The sequence below is a fragment of the Mustela nigripes genome, chromosome 7 (assembly GCF_022355385.1).
Source record: "Mustela nigripes isolate SB6536 chromosome 7, MUSNIG.SB6536, whole genome shotgun sequence".
In the NCBI taxonomy this organism is placed as follows: Eukaryota; Metazoa; Chordata; class Mammalia; order Carnivora; family Mustelidae; genus Mustela; species Mustela nigripes.
In genome coordinates this window covers 125,595,658-125,618,261 of record NC_081563.1, presented here as the reverse complement: position 1 = coordinate 125,618,261, position 22,604 = coordinate 125,595,658, and the positions used below count along the sequence as shown (strand labels likewise).

The 22,604-nt window shown below is 53.6% G+C and overlaps 2 protein-coding genes across 2 annotated transcripts; both read left to right on the top strand.

The window, feature by feature from the left end:
• The first annotated feature begins 1,445 nt into the window (after positions 1-1,445).
• Positions 1,446-13,395, top strand: WFDC5 (WAP four-disulfide core domain 5). The gene is made up of 5 exons (XM_059407692.1): positions 1,446-1,573; positions 4,733-4,873; positions 4,956-5,096; positions 13,027-13,213; positions 13,338-13,395. Exons 1-5 carry the CDS (start codon positions 1,489-1,491, stop codon positions 13,393-13,395), a joined length of 612 nt encoding a protein of 203 aa, XP_059263675.1. The 5' UTR covers positions 1,446-1,488.
• Positions 12,955-22,417, top strand: KCNS1 (potassium voltage-gated channel modifier subfamily S member 1). The gene is made up of 4 exons (XM_059407986.1): positions 12,955-13,213; positions 14,104-14,213; positions 15,472-16,500; positions 18,980-22,417. Exons 3-4 carry the CDS (start codon positions 15,475-15,477, stop codon positions 19,448-19,450), a joined length of 1,497 nt encoding a protein of 498 aa, XP_059263969.1. The 5' UTR covers positions 12,955-13,213; positions 14,104-14,213; positions 15,472-15,474; the 3' UTR covers positions 19,451-22,417.
• The last annotated feature ends 187 nt before the right edge of the window (positions 22,418-22,604 follow it).

Genomic DNA, 22,604 nt, shown 5'->3' with positions numbered 1-22,604 from the left:
CCTTTTGACTGACCTAGCATTTCTATTTTGACAAATTTACCCTAAGAAAATAGAGATATGACCCAAAATGTACATACGAAGATTGTTGCCACAGCTTTATTTGAGTGAGGAAAAAAAAAAAAAGGAAACCTGTGTTTCACCATAGACAACTATGTGTTAGCATATCAGTCCTACAAAATACCATGTAATCATTAAAAATGATGATATTAGAGGACACAGGAAAATGTCTACAAAATCGTCTTAATTGAAAAAGCATTTATTCAATATACATGTGTAGTTTGTAATGGGGGGAACAGCCTCATAAAAATTCTCCTTTTATTCCAAAAGAAACATCAGATCATAGAACATAAGGTCTCTGTTTTCCTGAGAGCTTTGGAGATAGCACAAGGGGTTCTAGTTAAACCCAGTGACAAATTTCCCGGCTGTGAGGGTTGTCCTGGAATGGAATAACCTCGTCCTTGTTTAGGGTCAGATGAAGTAAGGCCTGGCTTCCAAGGCCCAGTAACTGATGGGGACCACGGGCAGGCAATGACAGAAGTCCCACCTAACAGAAGCTAGGAATCAACTGTGGGTCCGTGAACCAGTTCCCTCCCATCTCTGACCTACTGTTCCCCCATCTTTCAAGTGGGAGGGTGGCAAGGATGATCTTGACCTCCCCAAGTCATGGGAAGGTACTATGGTTCTGTGGGGTCCTCTGCCTGGGGCCCCAGAAGACCCTGAGCCGCAGGGCTTCTTCCACCAAATGCAGAAGCCAAATGATTTGATATCTAAGGTGCTGTCCTTGGTGGTGATGCTTTCTTGCTCAGGATCTCCTAGGGCCAGGGAAGGGGTCCCAGAAGCCGCCTACATCTGCTGCGACCAGTCACCTCAGCCAAACAAACAACCACCCTGAGCCCTGAGCCAGTCCCAGGCAGAGGGCGGTTCTACCAGATGCCGCTGGATGTGATTCACCAGTGGCAGGAAGGTCTCTTTCCTCTCCACAGAAGCCCAGGAGGAGAGACCAGAGCTGGCCTCACTCACTGCACCTGCCCCAGCCCACATTCTCCAGCAGGGAGCTCTGACCTTAACCCTAATTCCTCGTCGGCATCCAGAACACTGCCACCCCGCTGGGGCGGCAAGACCTGAGAGAGCCAGGACAGTGATCTCCTGCCTCAACAACCTTCATTCTTTATCCAGATGAGAAACACTGAGGCCCGGAGAGGGAGCCGGCTTATTGGAGATCAGAGTCCAAGTCCAGCAGGCAGGACTGGATCCTGGACCCCAACACGCAGCCCCTGCTCCCACCCACCCATGTTCAGCTCTTGCACAAGCACCCTTGCCCTGAGGCTCGTGGACAGGGGGCGGGGCCAGGACGGGGCAAACAAGAACCACACCATCCACCTCCTCTCCTTCCTCCCCTGACTCAGCTGCTCTGGCCTCCCTGGAGCTGCAGGGGTCAATTTAGGGCGCCCCGGGCCCCTGGCCTTATTAAGTGCCTGCAGCAGAAACATGAGGGCCTGGAGCCTTCTCCTCCTGGTGGGCCTCCTGGCTTTGGGGAGCCAGCTGCCTGCTGCCTCCGCCAGGAAGAAGGGAGGTGAGTGTGGGTGGCTTCCTCTGCTCCGGAGACCGGGTAGTTCTTACTCTCTGGGAAGAGTGAGGGTTGGGGGAGGCAGTGCAGTGTGACGTCTGTGTGTGTAGCTGGGGATGCCAGCTTCTGGATGCTCCCAGCAGCTGGTGTTTGTGGGTACATCTCTGTGCTGCCGGCCTGCTCCGTCTGCAGCTGTGAAGGTCTTCCTGCCAAGGTCACGGTCTCGTCTACATATCTGAGTGTGGGATTGTGTGTGTCTGTTCACACGCCTGTTTCTTTGTGTCTCTGGGGGAGCTGGGAGCAAACCTGTCCATACCTGTTCTTCCCTCCTTGTCTCCATGGATTATTAGGATCCGTGGGCCCGCATGGCAGCGCGATGACCCTCTCTGTCATCTTCTGTTGCTACCGAGGCTGTGCCTGGCCTGGCCTTTGCCCATCTTGTTTCCAACTTTCTCAGGTCCTTCCCGGGCCCCAGAGGCCAATCGGTGGCGTGAGGGACTCCCAGACTAGGTAGGGCTGTGGTTTCTGGGATCTTTGGGAGGAAGCTCTACCCTTACCTCTCTTCTCCCAAGCCTCCTCGAGAAGGCTGGGCCTGACCGGTTGACGGGTGGGGAACGTTGGAGCTGCCGGCGAGGCTGGACAGGTGCCTCCCCACCTGGGGAAGGCCTCCGCTTCCTGCTTTTCTGGGACTGGAACGCCATGACCTACATACACCCGTGCCTCCCTGGCCCTCCCTTGGGGGAAGACGACAGTAATGGTGACAGGTTCCCTCCTCCACTGTGCTGGGGAGCAGCTCCTGACTTCCTCTCTGCTCCCTCTAGCCTAACTGGTGCCTTCCTCCGAGGCTGGCCTCTCTCCCTGGGGCGCCAGCTGGTTTGGGGAGCAGAGAGCTCAGGCCCTGGTGAGGAGGGAAGGATGCTGGTGAGTTCCAGGGCCAGACCCCTGCTGGCTGTGATGCATGTGGCTCCTCACTGAGATGCTGAGAGATTGGGACTATTTTTATCCCCATTTTGCAGCTGAGAAAACTGAGCTACTTGAAATGCCAGTTCTGACTCTCTCTTCCTGTCTGTCTAGTCCTCAAGGCTCAGCTCCCGGCCCCTCCTCCCAAGGAGCTGTCCCAGCTGCATGACCAGGTCCCCAGCCCACAGGGAGATCCTCTTAGACTTCAGGCCACTCCTCTCGGCTCACTCCTCGAGGCCTGAGCTCTTCTGGCCAGGGCTACCCCCCTGGACCTCAGAGCCTCCTGGGGTCTCACCAACTCCCAGCTGGGGAGGAGGGGCTTTTCGGAGTAGGGGGCGCCCTCACAGACTAGCTGCCTTTTCTCCAGCAGGGGGCACAATTCAGGGTAAGACAACCCGATGGAATGAGTGAAGCGGGTTTTGAGCACTTGCTGTGTGAGCAAGGTGTCCCCTGTGCGCGTGGACAGGGCTGGGAGGGGAAGGGAGATGCAAGGTACAGCCATGGCACTGGCTGCAGCTGCTGTTGGAGGCTTTTGAACCTTTTCTCAGATGCTAAAGTGAAGGCCTGGGACCAGCCTCCATCCTCCCCAGGACTCAGTGGTGGCCGGAGCAGAGGGGTAAGAGGCCAGAGGACTCAAAGTCCTAGCTCAGGCCCCTGTGGGTCTGGACAATCACTGCCCTTCCAACTTTCTCCTCTGAGTGGAAGAAGATACTGATTCAAGCCTTCTGCTTGAATGAAGTGGCCCAACATCCTAACAAGAAAAATGGCTCGATCAGCTCTGGGACAGAGCATTCTAGAACTGTCAGAGAACCAAGTTCAAAGGCCTCAAAGACCAAGTTCGTAAGGATCCCTGACACAAGGCCACGTGCAGCAGGGCAAGCACACAGTACAAGGTGTGCCCAATAACGGCTGGCCGTGTGACAGTGTGGCAGCCTGATGACAGCTGACGATGCTGGGAGACACTTGAAAATCCTTCCTTTCTAACAGTTGCTGAGCTGCTGGTGGTCTGCATCAAAGACCGTACCTCGGTCTGATGGTGAGAGAAGCAGGAACAGGATCTATTCTCGTAGCCTCCGGCCAAGGGACAGAAGCAGACAGATAGATGCAGAGTCACAGACTCTGAAAGAAAGAGTACAGCGTGCTGACCTAATTAGTCTGGGGGGCGGGGGTCAGAGAAAGAGGGTCTCCCAAGGATGCCGTGTTTCCACTAGAGGAGAGAGGACCGTGCAGAGCACCCGCCAAAGAAGACCCCTCCAAGAGAAGCCGCTGGGAGAGCAGGAGTCCGGGATGGAAAAGGTGTTGAGGACGAACACAAGGAGGTGGGCAGCCCTGGGCCAGGCATGACCTTGTTGACCCAGATGCCGGTGTCGGACTTCATTTGTCGCCATCCCTCATGTCATCTGAGTCTCAAAGCAGCCCCTGGGAGCAAGGAGTCCAGCCTCCCATTCCACAGACAGAAAACTGAGGCTTGCCGTCCAAAAAACAAAACCGAAAAATTTGCCAACTATTTGCAATGATGTGGACGGACCTTGAAGATGGAGGCGACAGATGAGGCAGACAAAGACAAATGCTGTATGATCTCACATTGGAACCAAGAAATCAAAACCAACAAACAAACACACAAAACCAAGCTTTTAGAGAACAGACTGGTCTTTGCAAAAGGGCATGGGTAGGAGGTAGGGGAGGCGAGGAAGAGAGTCAAAGGTACAAACTTCCAGTTATAAGAGAAACAAGTCGTGGGGAGGTAATGGGCGGCATGGTGACTATAGGTAATTTACTACAGTGCATATCTGAAAGTTGCTAAGAGAGAAAATCTTAAAAGTTCTCATCATAGGAAAAAGTTTCTAACTCTGCATGGGGACAGACGCTAGCTAGACCTGCTGCAGTGATCATTTCATAATATATACAAATATCAAATCATTTTGTTGTACACCTGAAACTCACAAGTTACATCAATTATACTTATTATACAAATAAAATTATACAATTATACAATAAAATTATACAATTATACTTATTATACAAATAAAAGCAAGTCTACTCCCCTCACTCCCGCAAAAACAAAAAACAAAACAACACAAAAGCTTGCCAAAGGACAGGCAAGAAATAAGGAATAGAGAATTTGGATCTCGTGATTCCCAGCTCGGTGCTTACTACATGACTCGGAGCTGCCTCCAGCTACAAGACTTGGGGGTTCTCTTGCAGAGAAATTTGGGGGCTGCCCACCGGACGATGGACCCTGTCCCCTCTCGGTGCCTGACCACTGCATGGATGATAGCCAGTGTCCCTCAAGGATGAAGTGTTGCTACAAAGCATGCTTCCGCCAGTGTGTCCCCATGGTCTCCGGTGAGTGTCCTTCCCCGCCCTGCTCGGTGCCCAAGCCCCGGGGCTGGGCACAGGGCAGGGCTTACCAACCTCTTTGTTGCAGTGAAGCGGGGCAACTGCCCGGAGGACCGCCTGCGCTGCCTCAGCCCCATACAGCACCTGTGTAACAAGGACTCAGACTGCAGGGGCTCCAGTCGGTGCTGCCTCGGGGCCTGTGGCCGAGACTGTCGCAACCCCGTCCAAGGTACGTTCCTCTGCACCTAGGCCGGTTTCGCTCCCTCTCTTAGCCCCAGCATTAGATGGTCCTTCCAGGCCAATAAGTCTAATGGGACACTTACCTTCCCAGGAGCCTGGGGCTGCCTACATCAGACCTGGGAAGTGGATGTGGGGGAGGGAAGGGGTCCTGTTAGGACCCTTTGGGACCTGGAGGAACTGGCAATCCTCCGTTCTCTTGCTGATCTCACAACGGCTCTGAGCTTCATTGGCCCTTGTGAAGGAGGCTTGGCCACTCTGCCTCAGTGCCCCCCACCCCGAGGGCTGGGCTGATGGGGTGGAGAGAGGATCCAAGTTTCTAAAGACCCCAGAGTCCTGCAATCGGGGCATAACCCTTTCCTTCTCTCTCCCCAGGCTAATTCTGGTTTTGGACCCTCAGGATGGGGTCTCTAGCAGGAAGAGATGTTGATGGGGGCCTGGGACCCTGCCACCTGGATACCTCTGTCTCTGTTTGCAGCAGTTCTAACCTTCTGATGAGCACTGATCTGCTGACCACCCCTGGTTTCTCCTCCTGGGAGTCAAGGTGCACAGATAGACTCCCGTCATGCTGCACCACCGCCCCATCTCTTTGTGTGTTTCTCCATCTAAAATGCCCAACTCAGGTAGGCCCCTCTTTGAGGGGTCCAAACCGCTCCCTGAGGCAGCCCAGCCACTTTGAACGTATGTTCTAGCAGAGTTTTCCAGACATTATCTATTTGCATACCCCTCTCCACTGTTCTTGCCACACCTGCAAAACAGCATCATGATATCTTGTGTACTGCCTACACTACTAGTTATCTAATGTCTCTCTCTGAATGGACTCACTTTGGTATATAAATAAGTTTATTTCAAAAGAAAACCTTGACATCATCACTATAAATGGAATAGGCAGGATCACTTGCCACAAATAAAATGTAGTTGTAAAAGCAAATGCAGTGAAAATTGCTAAGGTCCACTAAAGTAAAAGCTGTCAGATGAAACAATATTACATAATGGTATTAAATTCTACCTAGATGCTGCCGACTACCAACACTCCTACCAACACTGTAAGCCCAAAGGCTCCTCTCTGGCTCTGGTAATCAATGAAGATTAGCAAGGGTTAAAGACACGTTAAAGACACACATCTCAAAACTGGGACCTCTTTCGTGGGGTAATCAGAAGGACTGAGAAGACAACTTTCTCAAGAGCCAGTGTTGTAGAATGTCGCATCCAGGTCCGCCCTAAGATCATTTCAAATTGCTCCACATTTGGGAAATGTTGCTTGAACAGCTGGGATCTCATTATTTTTGGGAGAGTCTGTCTCGCATCGGACGATACCTCATTCACCTGGATTTCTCAAGGGTCAGTCTGTAGTCCAGGTGTAATAGGGCAGGGGAGGGGGTCAATGAGAGAATGACAGCCATCCCAAGGGACACTCCTGGACCCAGAGGACTGGATTCCTGGCTGTCCCAGTCACCCAGGACTCACTCTGGGCAGTGGCAGGAACCAGGCAGATTCCTCCCTGCTTTATCTGCTGGGTTTCCTCTTGTGCCCTGATGGAATCTGGGGTTGGCCAGTCCACCCCCAGGTCAAGTTGGGAATCCTGGGTTTTCTTTCCTTGTTCCTTTGATGTGGTAGTGTGGTCACAGGTGAGTCACCACTCAAGGATTCTGTCTGCCCTGTTAGAAGATGGAGAGAATCCTGTTTCTTCACTGCCATAGTCCTTCTCATGGGGTTCAAGTGGCTGAACTCAAAATCAGCAAATGCTGATTATAGGGATACATGCTGAGGCCCAAGAGAGGAGGAGGAGGACAAGGAGAAGAATAATCTGGGGGTCACTGATGCCCTGTGAGCTTGGATATTTCCTTTTCTTCTGGGCCTCAGTTTCCCCATCTATAAACTCAAGCAGTCGACACAGATAATAAGGTACATTGCACTGTTTGCCCAGAGACGCCTCTTCCCTCCCCACCGCTACCATGGCTTCCTATGCCCCGCCCAGGGGTTTAGGGCTTCGCCCTGAGACTGATGGGATGTGGGCTCAAGTGACATGCACCAGTCCCAAGGCAAGGCACCAGCCTTCTCCTTCACCAGCCCAGGAGAAGGATCCCAGGCCAGCGGGTTAGGTGCTGCTTAGGTGCCCAGGGCTGAACTGAGGCCCTAAACCCTGAGCTAGGATCCTGGAGCAGCAGGAGGTGACGAGTCACAGGCCAGGGCTTCTCTGGCTATAGGTGGCAGCATCTACACAGTCTCTTCCAGAGTCTCTTGCTCTGCTTCTGTCCTCTGCCATGAGAAGTGCTTGCCCAGAAGCCGCTGGTCTTGGGATGAAGGAAAGCTGAGGCAGGCCTGAAGTTGAGCTGCCAATCCCTTCACCTGCCAGAGCAAAATAAAAGTTTGTGATAGGAAGCCAGTGAGATGGAGGGGTTGGGGAGGAAGGCATTTCTTATAGATTTATAACAGCAAGAGCTTGTTGAATTCAGGTAATGATTGTGACTCTTGACTGAATGCCCATCCCATGCCTCACGCTCTAAAACATCATTTCATTCTTCCATCCCGTAACCCCAAGGGAGGTGGGCATGCTTATTGCCATTTGACAAGAAGAGCTTTTGAGTTAAGAGACTTGCCCAAGACACCCAGTTAAGAGGTGAAGTAGCCAGGATTCAGCCATGTCGTATTCCCCCTCAGCTACTAATAAAATCAGCAACAGCTGAAATGAAAGCCCTGACTCCGTGCTGGGTGTCCCTTTAATTACTTCACATACAATCTCATTAGTCCTCATAGCCTCACTGTGTAGGCTTCGTGATTTTCCCCCATTGCACATATGAGGAAACTGAGGCACAACGAGGTCAATTTGGCCAGGACTGTACAGCTGGTAAGTAGTGGTGCTGGGATTCAAAGCCCAGCAGCGGGATGCCAAAGCTGACATCCTTACTGACGACACTAATTACATCCCATCTTTGAGAATTCCTTCCAGTTCTAAAGACTCAGTTTGCACATCTGAAACATGGGGATCCCAAAGAGCCAAGAAGGTTAAGTGACCAGTCTCAGTTCCAGGCAGCTGGAACCCAGTGCACGGCCCTGAGTTTCTTTCCTGAAAGGAGTCAGGAGGAAAATTAGGGGGGCCCAGGAGAAGGATCCCAGGCCAGCGGGTTAGGTGCTGCTTAGGTGCCCAGGGCTGAACTGAGGCCCTAAACCCTGAGCTAGGATCCTGGAGCAGCAGGAGGTGACGAGTCACAGGCCAGGGCTTCTCTGGCTATAGGTGGCAGCATCTACACAGTCTCTTCCAGAGTCTCTTGCTCTGCTTCTTTGCCAACTAGCTACCTGCTCCCTCAGGTCTGGGCATTGGGCTTGGCAGTGCCAACTCTGTCCTCAGTCACCGAAGTTCAGTCCCTCCAGCTCCATCTCCACTGCCCTTCTGGAAAGTGTTCTGGGAGGCTGGACATCTGTGTCCAGGATGCTGGGTCTTCAGCCTCCAATCCTGTTTTCCTCCCTCACTCATTCAAAGTTTGCTGAGCACTTAGGAGGGGCTCTAGAGGGTCTCATCACAGAGCTCATGCCCTAGAGGATAAGACAAAGCCCCTGCTACAGAGGTAGACAAGGTCCTCCCCGAGAGACTGTGGGATGCTGGGGGAACCTAGCTCAGCCTGGAAACCAGAGATTTCCTGAAGGAAATTCCTGATATTTGAATATTGAATATTGGATATTGAATTTAAGTAGGAGTTAGCCAAGCATGACACTGCGAGTCCTCCATTCTCCCCTTCTCCCTTACCCACAGAAATGTCCCCATTTGGAAACATCCAGCCATCTCCCGCCTTCCCCCAGCCTACTGGGATGCTGGGGACATTCTATATTTTGATTTGGGCAGCATTCACGTGGACGCACACATTTGTAAAAACTTACTTCATTTGTAACTTAAGATGTACTACAAGAACTTTATACTCTAACTTTAAAAAGGAAAAATTAAGTTAAAAAAAAAATAAGTGTTTCCCTTGCAGCTAGAGATGACCATGGGACCCAGGACTGGCCAGTCAGAAGTTTGGGGAAGTACTGGGAGGGGCTTCCTAGGAAGCCCTTGTAGTCTTACCAGATGAGACAGATCTGTCTTTTGCCCATCATCCATTTGTACTTTGTCCAGAATTCTCGAACATGGATGCTGCCGCTGGAACAGCTATCTGGCGACCTTAAGGATTGTCTTAGGTGGGGTCCATGAAAGCAGATCTGTAGATGAAGATTCATAGGATGGTGATGGTTTGGAAATGTTCCAGGAAGAATGGGTCTGGGAGTAGAGAGGTATACCAGAGGGTGGTCAGGGGAGCGGAGGCTAGCAGGGGTGTGACAACAAGCAGGACAGGGAGGGGGGGTTCTAGAGACAAGAGCAGGTGACTCTTTAGAGCTGTTCCATGGAGCACAAGAGTTGGAGCATTAATGTCTCTGTACCCATCAGTCATCAGGTAACAACTCTGGGCAGGAGGACACTGATTCCCAGGCACTTCAGCCTTTCCCTGTGCGCAGGCCGAGCGAGCTGCAGCAGCCTTCAGGACCCTTTGACAAAGAAATACGGATACCAGCTGTCAGGAGGGAAAGTGTGCCAGGAGCCAGTATGCACAGAGGTGGCAAAGGGATCCGAGGGGATATGGCCAAAACACGGGCCTCACCTGTTACAGGGATGAGAGCCACACAAGAAGAACAGGGGAGGAAAAGTCAAGGGGCCTGGATCTTCAGAGCCGTTCCTGGGCGGCTGTACCTGGACTGGGGGAAAAATCACCTCCTCTCCAGAGAGGCCACCGTGGGTCACTTTGCGCTCTTGGAACTACAGTGACTCATAACTGAGATGCTGGATAAAGGAAGGGGGAAGAGTTTGTTCCTGGAGAGGAGACAGCATGCTCCTGAAAGGTGGGCGTTGTTCCCATTTTACAGATGAGGGAGGTAAGAATCCAAGCGGAGACATCACTTGGCTCGTGATCCCACAGCCATTCAGTGGTAAAGGCAGGCTGCAGACCCAGTGTATTCATCATCTTTTCCCGGGTACCGAATTACCACTTCTGCAGCAGCTTAAAACAGCACACATTTGTTATTTCGTAGATTCTGGCACCACTTAGCTGGGTCCTCAGCTTCAGGGGCTCACAAAGCTGAAATAAAGGTGTGCAGCCAGGGGCTGGAGTTTTAACGGAGTCTTGACTGCAGAAGGATCCACTTTCAAGTTCACATGGTTGTTGGTAGACCTCCAGTTCCATGAGGGCTACGGGATTGGTTTCCTCAGTTTCTAGTTCATCGTTGGCCAGAAGTTGCCCTCTGGTCATTGCCAGAATGGCACCCTGCTCCATCAAAAACAGCAGGAAGTCAACCTTATGTTACCTAATCCTGGAAGCAACATTCCCTCACCTTTGCCATATTCTGCTCATTAGAGGCAAATAAGGAAATCCTGCCCAGGCTCCAGAGGAAGGGATTACACAACGGCATGAATACCAGGAGGGAGACATCACTGGGACACATTCTAGAAGCTTCTTCTCATAGCTAGTCTACTTAATTACAAAAATTTCAGTACTTTTTGCAACATCAAGCTTACTGTTTAGGGTAAAACCTCATGGATTCAGATGGGCGTTTCCGGCCAGGGACTGAAGGAGAATTTTGGGCATAGCCCATTCATGGCACATAATGGGTATGGCTACCCCCTTTAGCCTCAGAGGTCCATAATGTCCCTCTTCCCATTCCTGTCACTCATGAATTAATCTAACACTTCATGTACTTCCCACATGATCTGGGGAGGAAACCAGATCCTAGTTGTGATCAAGGGATGAAACCAGATCCCAATTTCCATGTCTTCTGCCCTTGGGAAAGAGGTCTGTCTTTTCTCTTTTTGGAAGCTACTGCTCAGCTCCCGGACAGAGGTACGCCCTAAGTTTTGGGGGGCAGTGAAGGCTACTAGAGAGTACTGGACCAGGAAATGGGAGATCTGCTTCTCCGCAGATCTGCTTCAGTTTCTTTGTTGAAAACACGAGGTAATTAGGCAAGATGATTGCAAACATCCTGCTCTAACTTCTTACTTTCAGGGAGGGACTGAAGTGGAAGAGCCTAGAGGTATGTGGTCCAATATGGCGGCCACTAGCCACATGAGGGCACTAAACATGTGAGATGTGATTAATCCAAATGAGATTCACTGTACGTGGATATAGGAGCCAGAATTCTAAGATGATTCCCAGGGACCCTATCCTCTCCTTCTCCCCTCATACCATCTCCTCTGAGTGTAAGTGGAATATGTAAAATGTGTTTTCTGAGGAAAAGGAGACTGTCCTGGGTGGGCCTGTCCTAAGCAGGTGAGTCCTTTAAGAGCAGAGCACTTTCTCTGGCTGGTTGCAGAAGAGGAAGTCAACACTCCAGGTTGCCTGAAAGAAAGCAAATATCCATGTTGTGAACTGCCCATGGGCCACGTGGCAAGGAACTGCAGGCAGCCTGTAGAAGCTGAGAGTGATCCCCAGCAGAAAGCCAGCAGGAAAAGATGACCTCAGTCTTGCAACAGCAAGGAAATGAATCCCACCAACGATCTGTGAGCTCAGAAGTGAAACTTCAGATGAGAACCACAGCCCTGGCTGACACCTTGACTTTAATGTGTTGAGACTCTGGGTAAAGAATTCAGTCATGGTGTGCTCAGATTTGTGACATATAGGAACTGTGAGGTAATAAATCTGTATAGCTTTAAGTTGCTATGTTTGTGGTAATTTGAATATCCTGGATTTCCCAGACTTAGTAAAAAATGAAAAATATAAAATACCTCCTTGGTAATGTCTTTATTGATCCCATGTTGAAACAGTATTATTTTAAATATACCAGGTTAAATAAAATGTATTATCAAAAAATGAATTTCATCTGTTTCTTTTTATCTTATGGTTTAATGTTATCCAAAAATTTAAAATCATATATGTGGCTCAAACTCTGTCTAGGGGACAGTTCTGTTCTAGAGGTCTCAAAAGTCAGCTGTATGACCTTGGGTGGAAGCCTTGCATTTCTTGTCTTTGAGATTGGAATAATAGCACCTATCCACAGAATACTGGCAGCATAAGTGAGATGAGACTTGTAGGATACTAGCCCCAAGGCAAGGTCTCAATAAATGTCGGTTATTGTTATTATTAATAACAATATCTGTGAAGTGGGAATCCTTGCTTGTATCCAGGTCCTAGTCTCCAGCACCTCTCTCCAGCCTGACACAGAGGAGACACTCAATAAATGCTTGTGGATTATATAACCTTTTTTTTAAATTTTATTTTTAAGTAATCTCTACACCCAACATGGGGCTGGAACTCACAACCCGGAGATTACACGCTCCACCCACTGAGCCAGCCAGGCTCCAGGGATTACGTAACCTTGTCAAAGCTCTTTGGCACAGTTCTCCCTCACCATCCCAACCCACTTGGAAGGCAGAAATCGGGGGGCCCATGGCCGGGCGGGGAGACAGAACTTTGAGGGGAGCAAAATATCTGCTCCAAGCTACACAGCCCAGGGGACTCTGGGGGAATGAGGCCACCTCCTCCGACTCCCGGATGCAGATTTCCACTTGCAGTCCTGGGAGACACGAGTTCCAATCCCAAATCCACAAAGCCAAAGTAAGTGACCTGCACAGGTGACTGAGCCTCATCTGTCCCTGTCAAGGGATAAGTGACCTGAAGCAGAGTACCTGGCACATTGCAAGGACGCAGTTTTACGGAAGGTATTATTACTGCCGTTGTTGGTTTTTTCCCGTTGTCAGCGATGCTCCGCGACTCTCCGGACTGAACTCCCTCCCTCGCGGCATCCCTTTCCTCTAAATGACCCCACCTCCCCTGGTCCCTGACTGGGGAGGATGTCCTGGCTCTTCGGCCCAGTCTCCAGACACCACCCCCACCCAATCGAGTCAGGAATAGAAGTCACCGCCTCCGGCAGCCCGCGGTCTCCCTCCCTCTCTCCCCCGGCAGCGATCGATGTGGCCTCCGCTGCGGGGGACAGAGGAAGACAGGGAAGGACGGGGCGGCGGGGCCTCCGGCAGCAGCGACGCTCCGCGGGGCAGCAGGAGCAGAGACGAGCCCGGCCGCCCAGTGGACCCTCCGGCCTCCGCGGCTTCGCTTTCCGAACAGACGCGCCCGGCGGCGAGGGGCCTCGCAGGTAAGGAACCTCCCTCGGGAGGGGGCGTGGCCCGGGAAGGGGCGGGGGCTGCAGAGTGGGCGGAGGGGACCGCCGGGGTTCCGGTCCTGCGCCCCCTTGGGGAGACCACCCCTCCCACACCCAGGCGGGAGCCCTGTGGGGCGGCCAAGTTCTGGGGTCGGTCCTGTTGGTTCATCCGCTAAATGGGATTAGAAAACCTCCCTGGCAGGGTTGGTCTAGGCATTAACCCTAGTAAAGTGTGTATGGAGCCCCGCGAGGGGACCAGCACATAGTAGGTGCTCCAAGGACGTGTGTGGAGAGAGCCTTGAATGGGAAAGCCTAGTTTCCAACCTAAACTGTGCCCTGGACTAGGTGGGTGACGCTGGGCAGCTCATTTAATCTTTCTCACTGATATTCAGATTCTTGTTGGGGAAGGTTTGTTGAATTAATTACCCCAATAGAGCAGGAGGGTGAGATCCAGAAAGAGAAAGGGTCCACAGTCATGCCGCTAATGGGTGGTGCAACTGGGTCGGAAGTTTCATCTTTTGACGCCAGGTGCAGTGGAGGAGGTGGGGGCGGAGCTGCATCCCCGTCCATGTCCCAGGTACTCACTGTGCACGGATTCTGTACCAGGAACAACTGTCCTGCCCATAAACATCCCAGCCTAGTTAATCCTCATGCCCTCTCAAGGAAAGTGTGATGTCCCCCAGTTTACAGATGGGGAAACTGAAGCTCAGAATGGGTCCCCTCGAGGGTCCACAGTAAGTGGCAGACTCAAAATTTGAATCCAGCTCTGACCAGAAGAAAGTGCAAAGGACTGACATTTATTGAGCACCTACTGTGTTCTAGGGGCTTCACACACACACTCAAAGTAACCTTCCACCCCAAGTGCTGTTCTCCCTGTTCTATAGATAGAAGATCCAAAACTCAGAGTGGGAGGAGTCTGGCCTGAGGACACAGAAGTGACAGAGCTGAGGACACGACCCTTACTTATCCTGACCAGCTTAACTCCAAGCCTAGGGTAAGTGAAGGGCACCTCACCTGACTTGCTGCCAGGCACAGGGCCAGCCGCTTGATGTACATCCAATCCCCTGTCCACTCTGGGAAGCAGGCATCACTGACGGGATGGTGCAGATGGGATTACCCAGGATCAGGAAGTGAGTCACTAGCCCTCAGCTCCGCCAGAGCTTGGAGACGTGGGCAGTGGAAGGATCTAACATTTTCTGGTATCAGAAAGGCGGAGCACTTTCCACAAGCTCCTTTAGTCCTCCAGCCTGCCTTGGGGGTAGGTGCTTTTGTCTGCAGTGTGCATTCTGTAGGAAACCAAGACCTGGAGAAAAACACCTTCCTCGAGGCCCTAGGTGCATCAGGGGGTGGAGATAAATCCTGGGTTTGGCTGACTCAGGGTAACAGTGAAACAGATGGATAATATACTGAACCCCTTCAGGCCCCATAAACACAATAGTTCGTTTAATCTTTTAACCACACTTGAAGGTGGCTATATTTATCTCGACTTGACAGAAGTTCAGGGAGGTGACATGACTTGCCTTTGGTCACAGGAGAAAGTCAGTGTTCCATCTGATTGACTCCAAGGATGCCTTAAATGGTCTAAGCCCATGGCTCTCAAATTTGACCATGCATCAGAGTCAACCCTCCACACTTGTTAAAACACAGACTGCGGAACTCCATCCTGAGTTTCGGATTCACTAAATCTAGAGCCAGCTGAGAATTTGCATCTTTGACAAATTCCCAGGTGGCGTGATGCTGCCAGTGGAGGGGACACACTTTAAGAATAACGGGTCTCTACTGATGCTCCCAACCCCCCCTGGGTGGTCAGCATTACTACCCTCATTTTGCAGAGGAGAAAACTGAGGATCAGAGTGCTGGTGTGTCCAAGAGCCCACAGGAAACCCCTGGCACACGAAAATCCAAGTTTGGGAAAGAGAGAGAATCCTATATGAGCACCGTCCCCTGGGGGGGTGCCAGGATACCCTACCATTCAGTCATTTTTGTAATCCCCTCCCCCAAGATAGATCTCAGCATTTTTTCTGTGCAAATGAAATGGGGGTGGGAAGACTCCATGATTTGGCCAAAGACCCTCGGTTGGGCAGTAAGGGGCAGTCAAACCCAAGCCTGAATTTTGAGAGCAGAGGGTACTTGACACCTCCTGTGCGCCTGCCACACACCAGAGCGGTGGAGGGGACAGGGGGTTTAGCCCCGGCCTCCGGGAAGGCAGGCCCGGGCCCCGCCCCGTAGCACCCCTGTCCCGGTGTCCGCAGGCCATGGTGAGCGAGTCCCCGGGGCCCGGCGCCCGCGTGCCCTGGCGGCGGAGCGACGAGGCGCTGCGCGTGAACGTGGGCGGCTTGCGGCGGCGGCTGAGCGCACGGGCACTGGCGCGCTTCCCGGGCACGCGGCTGGGCCGCCTGCAGGCGGCGGCGTCCGAGGAGCAGGCGCGGCGCCTGTGCGACGACTACGACGCGGCGGCGCGCGAGTTCTACTTCGACCGGCACCCGGGCTTCTTCCTGGGCCTGCTGCACTTCTACCGCACCGGCCGCCTGCACGTGCTCGACGAGCTGTGCGTCTTCGCCTTCGGTCAGGAGGCCGACTACTGGGGCCTGGGCGAGAGCGCGCTGGCCGCCTGCTGTCGCGCGCGCTACCTGGAGCGGCGCGTGGCGCGGCCGCGCGACTGGGACGAGGACAGCGACACGCCGAGCAGCGTGGACCCGTGCCCCGACGAGATCTCCGACGTGCAGCGCGAGCTGGCGCGCTACGGGGCCGCGCGCTGCGGCCGCCTGCGCCGCCGCCTGTGGCTCACCATGGAGAACCCCGGCTACTCCCTGCCCAGCAAGCTCTTCAGCTGCGTCTCCATCGGCGTGGTGCTGGCCTCCATCGCCGCCATGTGCATCCACAGCCTGCCCGAGTACCAGGCCCGCGAGGCGGCGGCCGCCGTGGCCGCGGTGGCCGCGGGTCAGGGCCCGGATGGCGTGCGCGACGACCCGGTGCTGCGGCACCTCGAGTACTTCTGCATCGCCTGGTTCAGCTTCGAGGTGTCGTCGCGGCTGCTGCTGGCGCCCAGCACGCGCAACTTCTTCTGCCACCCGCTCAACCTCATTGACATCGTGTCGGTGCTGCCCTTCTATCTCACGCTGCTGGCCGGCGTGGCACTCGGCAACCAGCGCGGCGCGAGCGGCGAGGACCTCGGTGACCTGGGCAAGGTGGTGCAGGTGTTCCGCCTCATGCGCATCTTCCGCGTGCTCAAGCTGGCGCGCCACTCCACCGGGCTGCGCTCGCTGGGCGCCACGCTCAAGGTAGGGCCCCTGGAGCTGGAGAGCGGGGCGGGGCTGCGGGGCAGGGGGACCCGAGGGTGACCAAAGGGCAGGTTAGCAGGTGAACTTCGAAGTGCGCGGTGTCCAGGCACACAGTGAACCCAGGCGACACCCTCTGTGCCAAGCACAGGGCTGGACGTCAGGTGTACATTTCCCAAACCCTGTGCCCTTCCCAACAGCTCTTTCCCAGGGGTGAAAACTGAAAGCCAAGGCAGAGCTTTGCTTTTCTTTTTTTAAAAAGAAAAAAAAAAAAAAAAAACCACTAGACAGAGGTCACTTTTGGTCTGTCAGACATCAGATAATACATAGTGCAGAAATTTGCAAAGCAGGATGCTAACTGGCTTTTCTGCTGAGCCTTTCTTCTGGCCTTTTCTGGGGGCACAGATATGGTAGGTCACCCTTGACAGGCCAAGTCCAGCAGCAGCCCCAGAACTAACACTGAGTGCTAATTCCGTGCCAGTTTTACATCCACTGTCGGTGTCGTTCTCAGGACAACTTCCTCAGGAAGACGTGGTTATTTATTTCCTTCCAGGAGCTGAAGAACCTGAGGTCGGAAAGTTGGCTTTCTAAAACCTGGTTGCAATTTACTGAGCACCCTTCTGGTGCCAGGCCCTGCCCTGGGGGGTGCGTCACTGCTCTGGCCAGCTTAACCTTGAAGGGGGGAACTCAGCCTGGTGTGGGGACAGAGGAAATTTGAACAGTTTGGACAGAGGCCTGGAGAGCGAAAGGATGGTCACCGGGAGGGGACACGGAGGAGGGGCGCCCATTGATGAGGTTGAAGAGGTGCGTGGGACGGGGTACTGAGGGACCGTGGAACTCTTGGGGCAGGATTTTGAACTTTGTCCCAGGGTCATAGGAGGGGTTCCAGCTGGGGCCAGGATTATTGTCACCATATAGCAGATGTGGAAACTGAGGCTCTGGGAGGTGACAGGACTTGTCAGAGATCCCTCAGTAAGTTGCAGAGTCCAGAGAAGAATCCAGCTGTGCCTGACTCCAGTGCCTCCTACTCCTTCTCCTACAACTCTAGGCAGCCCCTCTAAGGATCTCGAGGAAACCTCTCTCCCCCACTAACTTTGTAAATCCTTTTTCATGCCCTCAGGGCAAGGCAGGCAGGATGCTGGTACAGGCAGGCTGATGTGAGGAGAATCTGGGGGGCAGTGGGCAGGAACAAGAACTTCTATTAGCCACATCCCTGGACTCAGTATCTCTCCAGGGAAGATCCCTTGGCCCCCGAGCTCTGCCTTGCCTGCAGCCATGCAGGGAGCCAGGGCCCGGTGCCACCAGCTTTTTCTGCAAGGAGGGAGAAGAGCATTGATTGAGGCTGCCAGGGTCCAAGACTCAGGTGTCAAACTCCTGGCTACTCAAAATGAGGCCCCTGACCAGCAGCTACTTTCTCAGTACCTGGAATCTGCTAGAAGTGCAGAATTTCTGGGTCTACCCTCGACCCACTCGACTGAGTTCTGCCTTTTAAACAAGACCCCAGCATGATTCCTCCACACATTACGGTTTGGGACTAGGAGACTACAATTCTAGACCAGGGGTTTCAGCCCCAGCACAATGGACATCTGGGGAGAGAGACTTCTTGGCTGTGTGTCCAGAGGTGGGGGAGACTGTCCTGTGCATTGTAGGACGTTTGGAGGCATCGCTGGCCTCCTCCCAGTGGACGCTGGCAGCCCAGCTGTCCCAGTTGTGACATTGCCATATGTTGGGGCACTTGGGTGGCTCACTTGGTTGAACATCAGCCTTCAGCTCAGGTCATGATCCTGGGGTCCCGGGATCGAGTCCCACGTTAGGCTCCTTTCTCCCTCTGCCCCTCCCCTGCACTTGTACTCTCTTTCCATCAAATAAATAAATAAAATCTTAAAAAAAAAAAAAAAGTATTGCCATATGCCCCCTGGAGGGCAGATTGCCCTGTTTGAGGACCGCTGCGTGGCCTCAGGGGCAGAACACACGTCTGTGGATATACCCACAGGCAGATGCGTGCAGTGCGTGGTCCAGGGAACATATATCCTGTCAGCTTTCTTGAGAGGCAGAGTGTATTTTTGTACTTGTCAGAAAGGAGGTAGACCAGCCAAAAGCGCATGAAACCAACCCTTTGTGTCTGCGGAATACAGATTGTGGTTCTCCGTTGGTTCTGTTATGGTGTAGAAATCACAAGCTTGTTATTAACTGGCTGGTGCCACCGGTGCCCCCTGCAGGAGAAGAAACCACTGTGGCTTAGCCAGCATCCTGGACTATAGACGTTAGTTCCGCGCTCACTCCCAGGGAGCTGGCCGCCTCTTGTGGTTGAAAGAGCTTAGCTTGGAGTCGAGGGACCTGGGTCCTGGCACCAGCTCTACCTTGCTCTTTGATTTTGGACCTGCCCCTTCTCCTCTCTGGGCCTCAGTTTCCCCCATATGCTCGAGAGCAGGTCTGTGGGCCCACTCAACTCTGACTTGGCTTCCTATATACTCTCTTCCAGCACAGTTACCGCGAGGTGGGCATCTTACTGCTGTATCTGGCCGTGGGGGTGTCCGTGTTCTCCGGTGTAGCCTACACAGCTGAGAAGGAGGAGGACGTGGGCTTCGACACCATCCCCGCCTGCTGGTGGTGGGGCACGGTGAGCATGACCACCGTGGGCTACGGGGACGTGGTTCCTGTGACAGTGGCTGGCAAGCTGGCAGCCTCAGGCTGCATCCTGGGGGGCATCCTGGTGGTGGCGCTCCCCATCACCATCATCTTCAACAAGTTCTCTCACTTCTACCGCCGCCAGAAGGCTCTGGAGGCCGCCGTGCGCAACAGCGACCCCCGGGAGTTTGAGGACTTGCAGAGCAGTGTCGACGGGGTGTCCGAGGTGTCTCTGGAGACGTCCCGTGAGACCTCCCAGGAGGGAAGGTCTACAGACCTAGAGGCCCAGGCCCCCCGTGGGCCAACAGACTCTCAGGTTTGCTAGAGCCAAGGCTGAGTGTCCCCCGTCCCACGCCCTACAGTCAGCTGAACCAGCAGTGATCCCTCCCTGCTTATGGCATCGTGGCGGCCTGATGGCTCAGGGCTGCTCACCCACCGTGAGGAGTGACTCCTAGAAGCCAGCTCCGTTCCTCCCAAAGGCCCGGGCCAGGATCGTGTTGCCCTGGGTTCTTGAGCCTGGAGAACAGCCCAGAGAGCCCCATGCCTGGACCTCGCAGCTCCCCGTGAAGCAGGCATGCGCCAAAGAGAAAGCTGGAAGGCTGCTGGCGGTTCCTGAGCACCTACCGCCCAACGGCCCTAGCCTACTTGGCCCCGTGTCGGAGAATGACGACACTGACGCCCAGCCAGGTGTCAGGGCTTACCCAAGTGTCCCTGAACTAGTGGTGGTGGAGCCAAGCTTGGACTCCAGGCTCACTGCTCTGCCAAGACCAATGTTCCTCGCACGCCATCTTTCCTCTGCCCTCATGGAGTTTGCATGTCCTTCTCCGGGGTCCACGGATCTCCAGAGTTGATTCGTCGGGCTGAAACCCTCTGTCCGGGCTAGGGGAAGGACCAGACCGGGGATTCCGATGGAGGAGTGCTGCCCCTCAGCTGTGGTTCTCTTCCAGGAGCTTCCAAGGAGAGTCAGCTCTCAAAGATGAGGGCTGGGAGGAAGGGGGAGGAGCGGCCTCCTTAGCTGGCGGGTAGGCTTTGTCCCGCAGTGTCCTGCAGCTTCCTCCAGGGCAGGCTTGAGGTGCAGACTCTGAGGGCGTCCCGGCCTGTCCCATCCTAGGACGTGATGTGTGAAGAGGACACCCCCCCCCGCCCCACCCTCAGACCTTGGCCCATCTGTCCGGTGGTCACAGTCCGTGCCCCAGAGGAAAGTGAAAGGCAGTGGGCGGGGGTCACGGGCGTAAAGCCAGCTCAGCTCTGAAGTGTTGGCGGCAAGGGGCTGCTATGCAGGGACGCCTGTGACCCCCGGGCTCCCCCAGACTGACTTTGGCATCTCTCTTCTTCCCACCGCGCAGGCTCCAGCCCTGCCTTGACTTACCACCCAGGGTAACTCCTGAGACTTCCTCCCCTTTTAGCCAGCTCCAGCCCCCTCATCCCTGCCGGGGGCATCGTACGCTCACCTGCTGAATCCTCGCTACTTGCTGAGAAATTTGGGAGGGAAGGCTTCCCCAGCCCCGTTCACATCCTGTTCCTAAAACACCCATTTGCGTCCCGTCGTCACCTGGCCGCGCGTGACTGTGCCGCCGTGCAGAGCTTCAACATGGAAGACAGTATCTGCTTGAACCCAGGCTCGTGAGGGGAAGGTATTCCCTGAAACGCTACTCACAGATCAGCTGGTTCGTATAGCACACGGTGTGCCGGGCCTGGTGAGGCAGGGGGAATGACCAGACAGAGGTCTTGCCCTTGAGGAGGTGTAGACAAGACTGAACAGAAGACTCTTCCAGTTCTTTCGACCCTTCCCTCCTTATTTTATTCATTCAGCAAATATCTTTTGGAAGATTCACAAGCTGGGGCTTCCCCCTGTGGCCTGCAGACGTGTTTTATTTAGCTGAACAGTGTCTCTCTCTATATATTTTTGTTGTTGTTGTTGTTGTTTTAAGATTTTATTTTAAAATAATCTCTACACCCAACGTGGGGCTTTGAACTCACAACCCTGAGATCAAGAGTCACACGTTCTACTGACAGAGCCAGGCAGGGGCCCCTTAGTATATTTTTTTAATTCAAATGCCTTTCGGTGAGGCACATTCTCTCCATTTCCCATAGTGTGCCCCCGAGATACACACACACACACACACACACCACCACCACCACCAGTTCTCAGATAGTCTTGACACACGTGCCTCTGATTCACGGACTGCTCGCTAAGTTCACAAGCTACAGTGGGGAACAAAATACAGATCTCTATATCCGTGAGGCTTACAGACGAGGAAGGGAGGTGGATTTAAATCCAGTGATCCCATGAATATGTAATAGTGAGCTGTACTAGGTGCAGGGAGCCAGAAGCACATCACGTAGCGGGGACCATGAACGGGGGTCAGAGAAGACTTTCTCGAGGGCAGGGCACAAAAGTCTCGAAGACTTTCTCGGAGACTTTCTCAATTTCAGCGGCCACCACACAGGTGAACAGTTAATTACGCAATAGGGGCCCCGGGAAGCATTTTCAGGCAGAGGGCACGGCATGTGCAGGCCCCTGTGTGCAGAGGAATCTGAGTCTCTCCACACTGAGCAGAGGCTGGAGCCGAGGGGCCGCTCGGGACTCCCCATGTACACACCGGCCCTCCCGCACGCTCCCCGTGTAACGTCCAGGCCCTGCTCCGCCCAGGTCGGGGCACTGAGTGGGGATGGCTACCCCCCATACCACCCTTGCCGAACGGCTGAACAACATACCAAGGAGCCAGATAGCTTCCAGACTTTCTGACCCCACAGACAAGGCTCTGAAGCTAGTGGAGGGCGAGCTCAGGTGAGATTCACCTGGTCTGCATCCCTCACCAGGTCATGGGCTGTCCTGGCAGCAAAGCCACCACTCGCTCCCACTCCCAGGTGTGGAAGAAAACTGTTATGCAGCTAAAGAGGCTGTTTCTGGTTGTACCAGAGCTGGCTGCCGGGTGGGCTTTCCCGGTGAACGGGGAGGGTGAGGGATACGTAGAGGGACTCCGAGTCCGCATTCTCTTGGTCCAGCGGTGGGTTTGGCACAGGTTGGGAGGGAGAGGAATCCAGCTGGAACTAACCGGGTCAAAAGGAGTAATTCATTAGATGACTGAAGTGACGAGCAACTGCTACCATGAGGTCTTTGGTTACAAGCAAGAGAAGGGGACTCTGGGACCCCTGGGTGGCGCAGCTCTTGGACGTCCTACTCTTGGTTTCAGCTCAGGTCATGATGTCAGAGTCGTGAGATGGAGCCCTGTGTTGGGCTCTGGGCTCAGTGAAGAGTCTCCTGAGGTTTCTGTCTCCCTGTCCCTCTCCCCCTCCCCCTGCTTGTGCTCTCACTCTGTCTCTCTAAAGTGAATAAATAAATCTTAAAAAAAAATTCTTTTAAAAAAGAAACTGTCTTATGGAAAAAGAAAGAATTTCCTGGAAGGTGTATGTGTTTCCCGCGGCTGCCATAAGGCAGTGCCATAAGCCTGATGGCTTAGAACAGTAGGAATTTC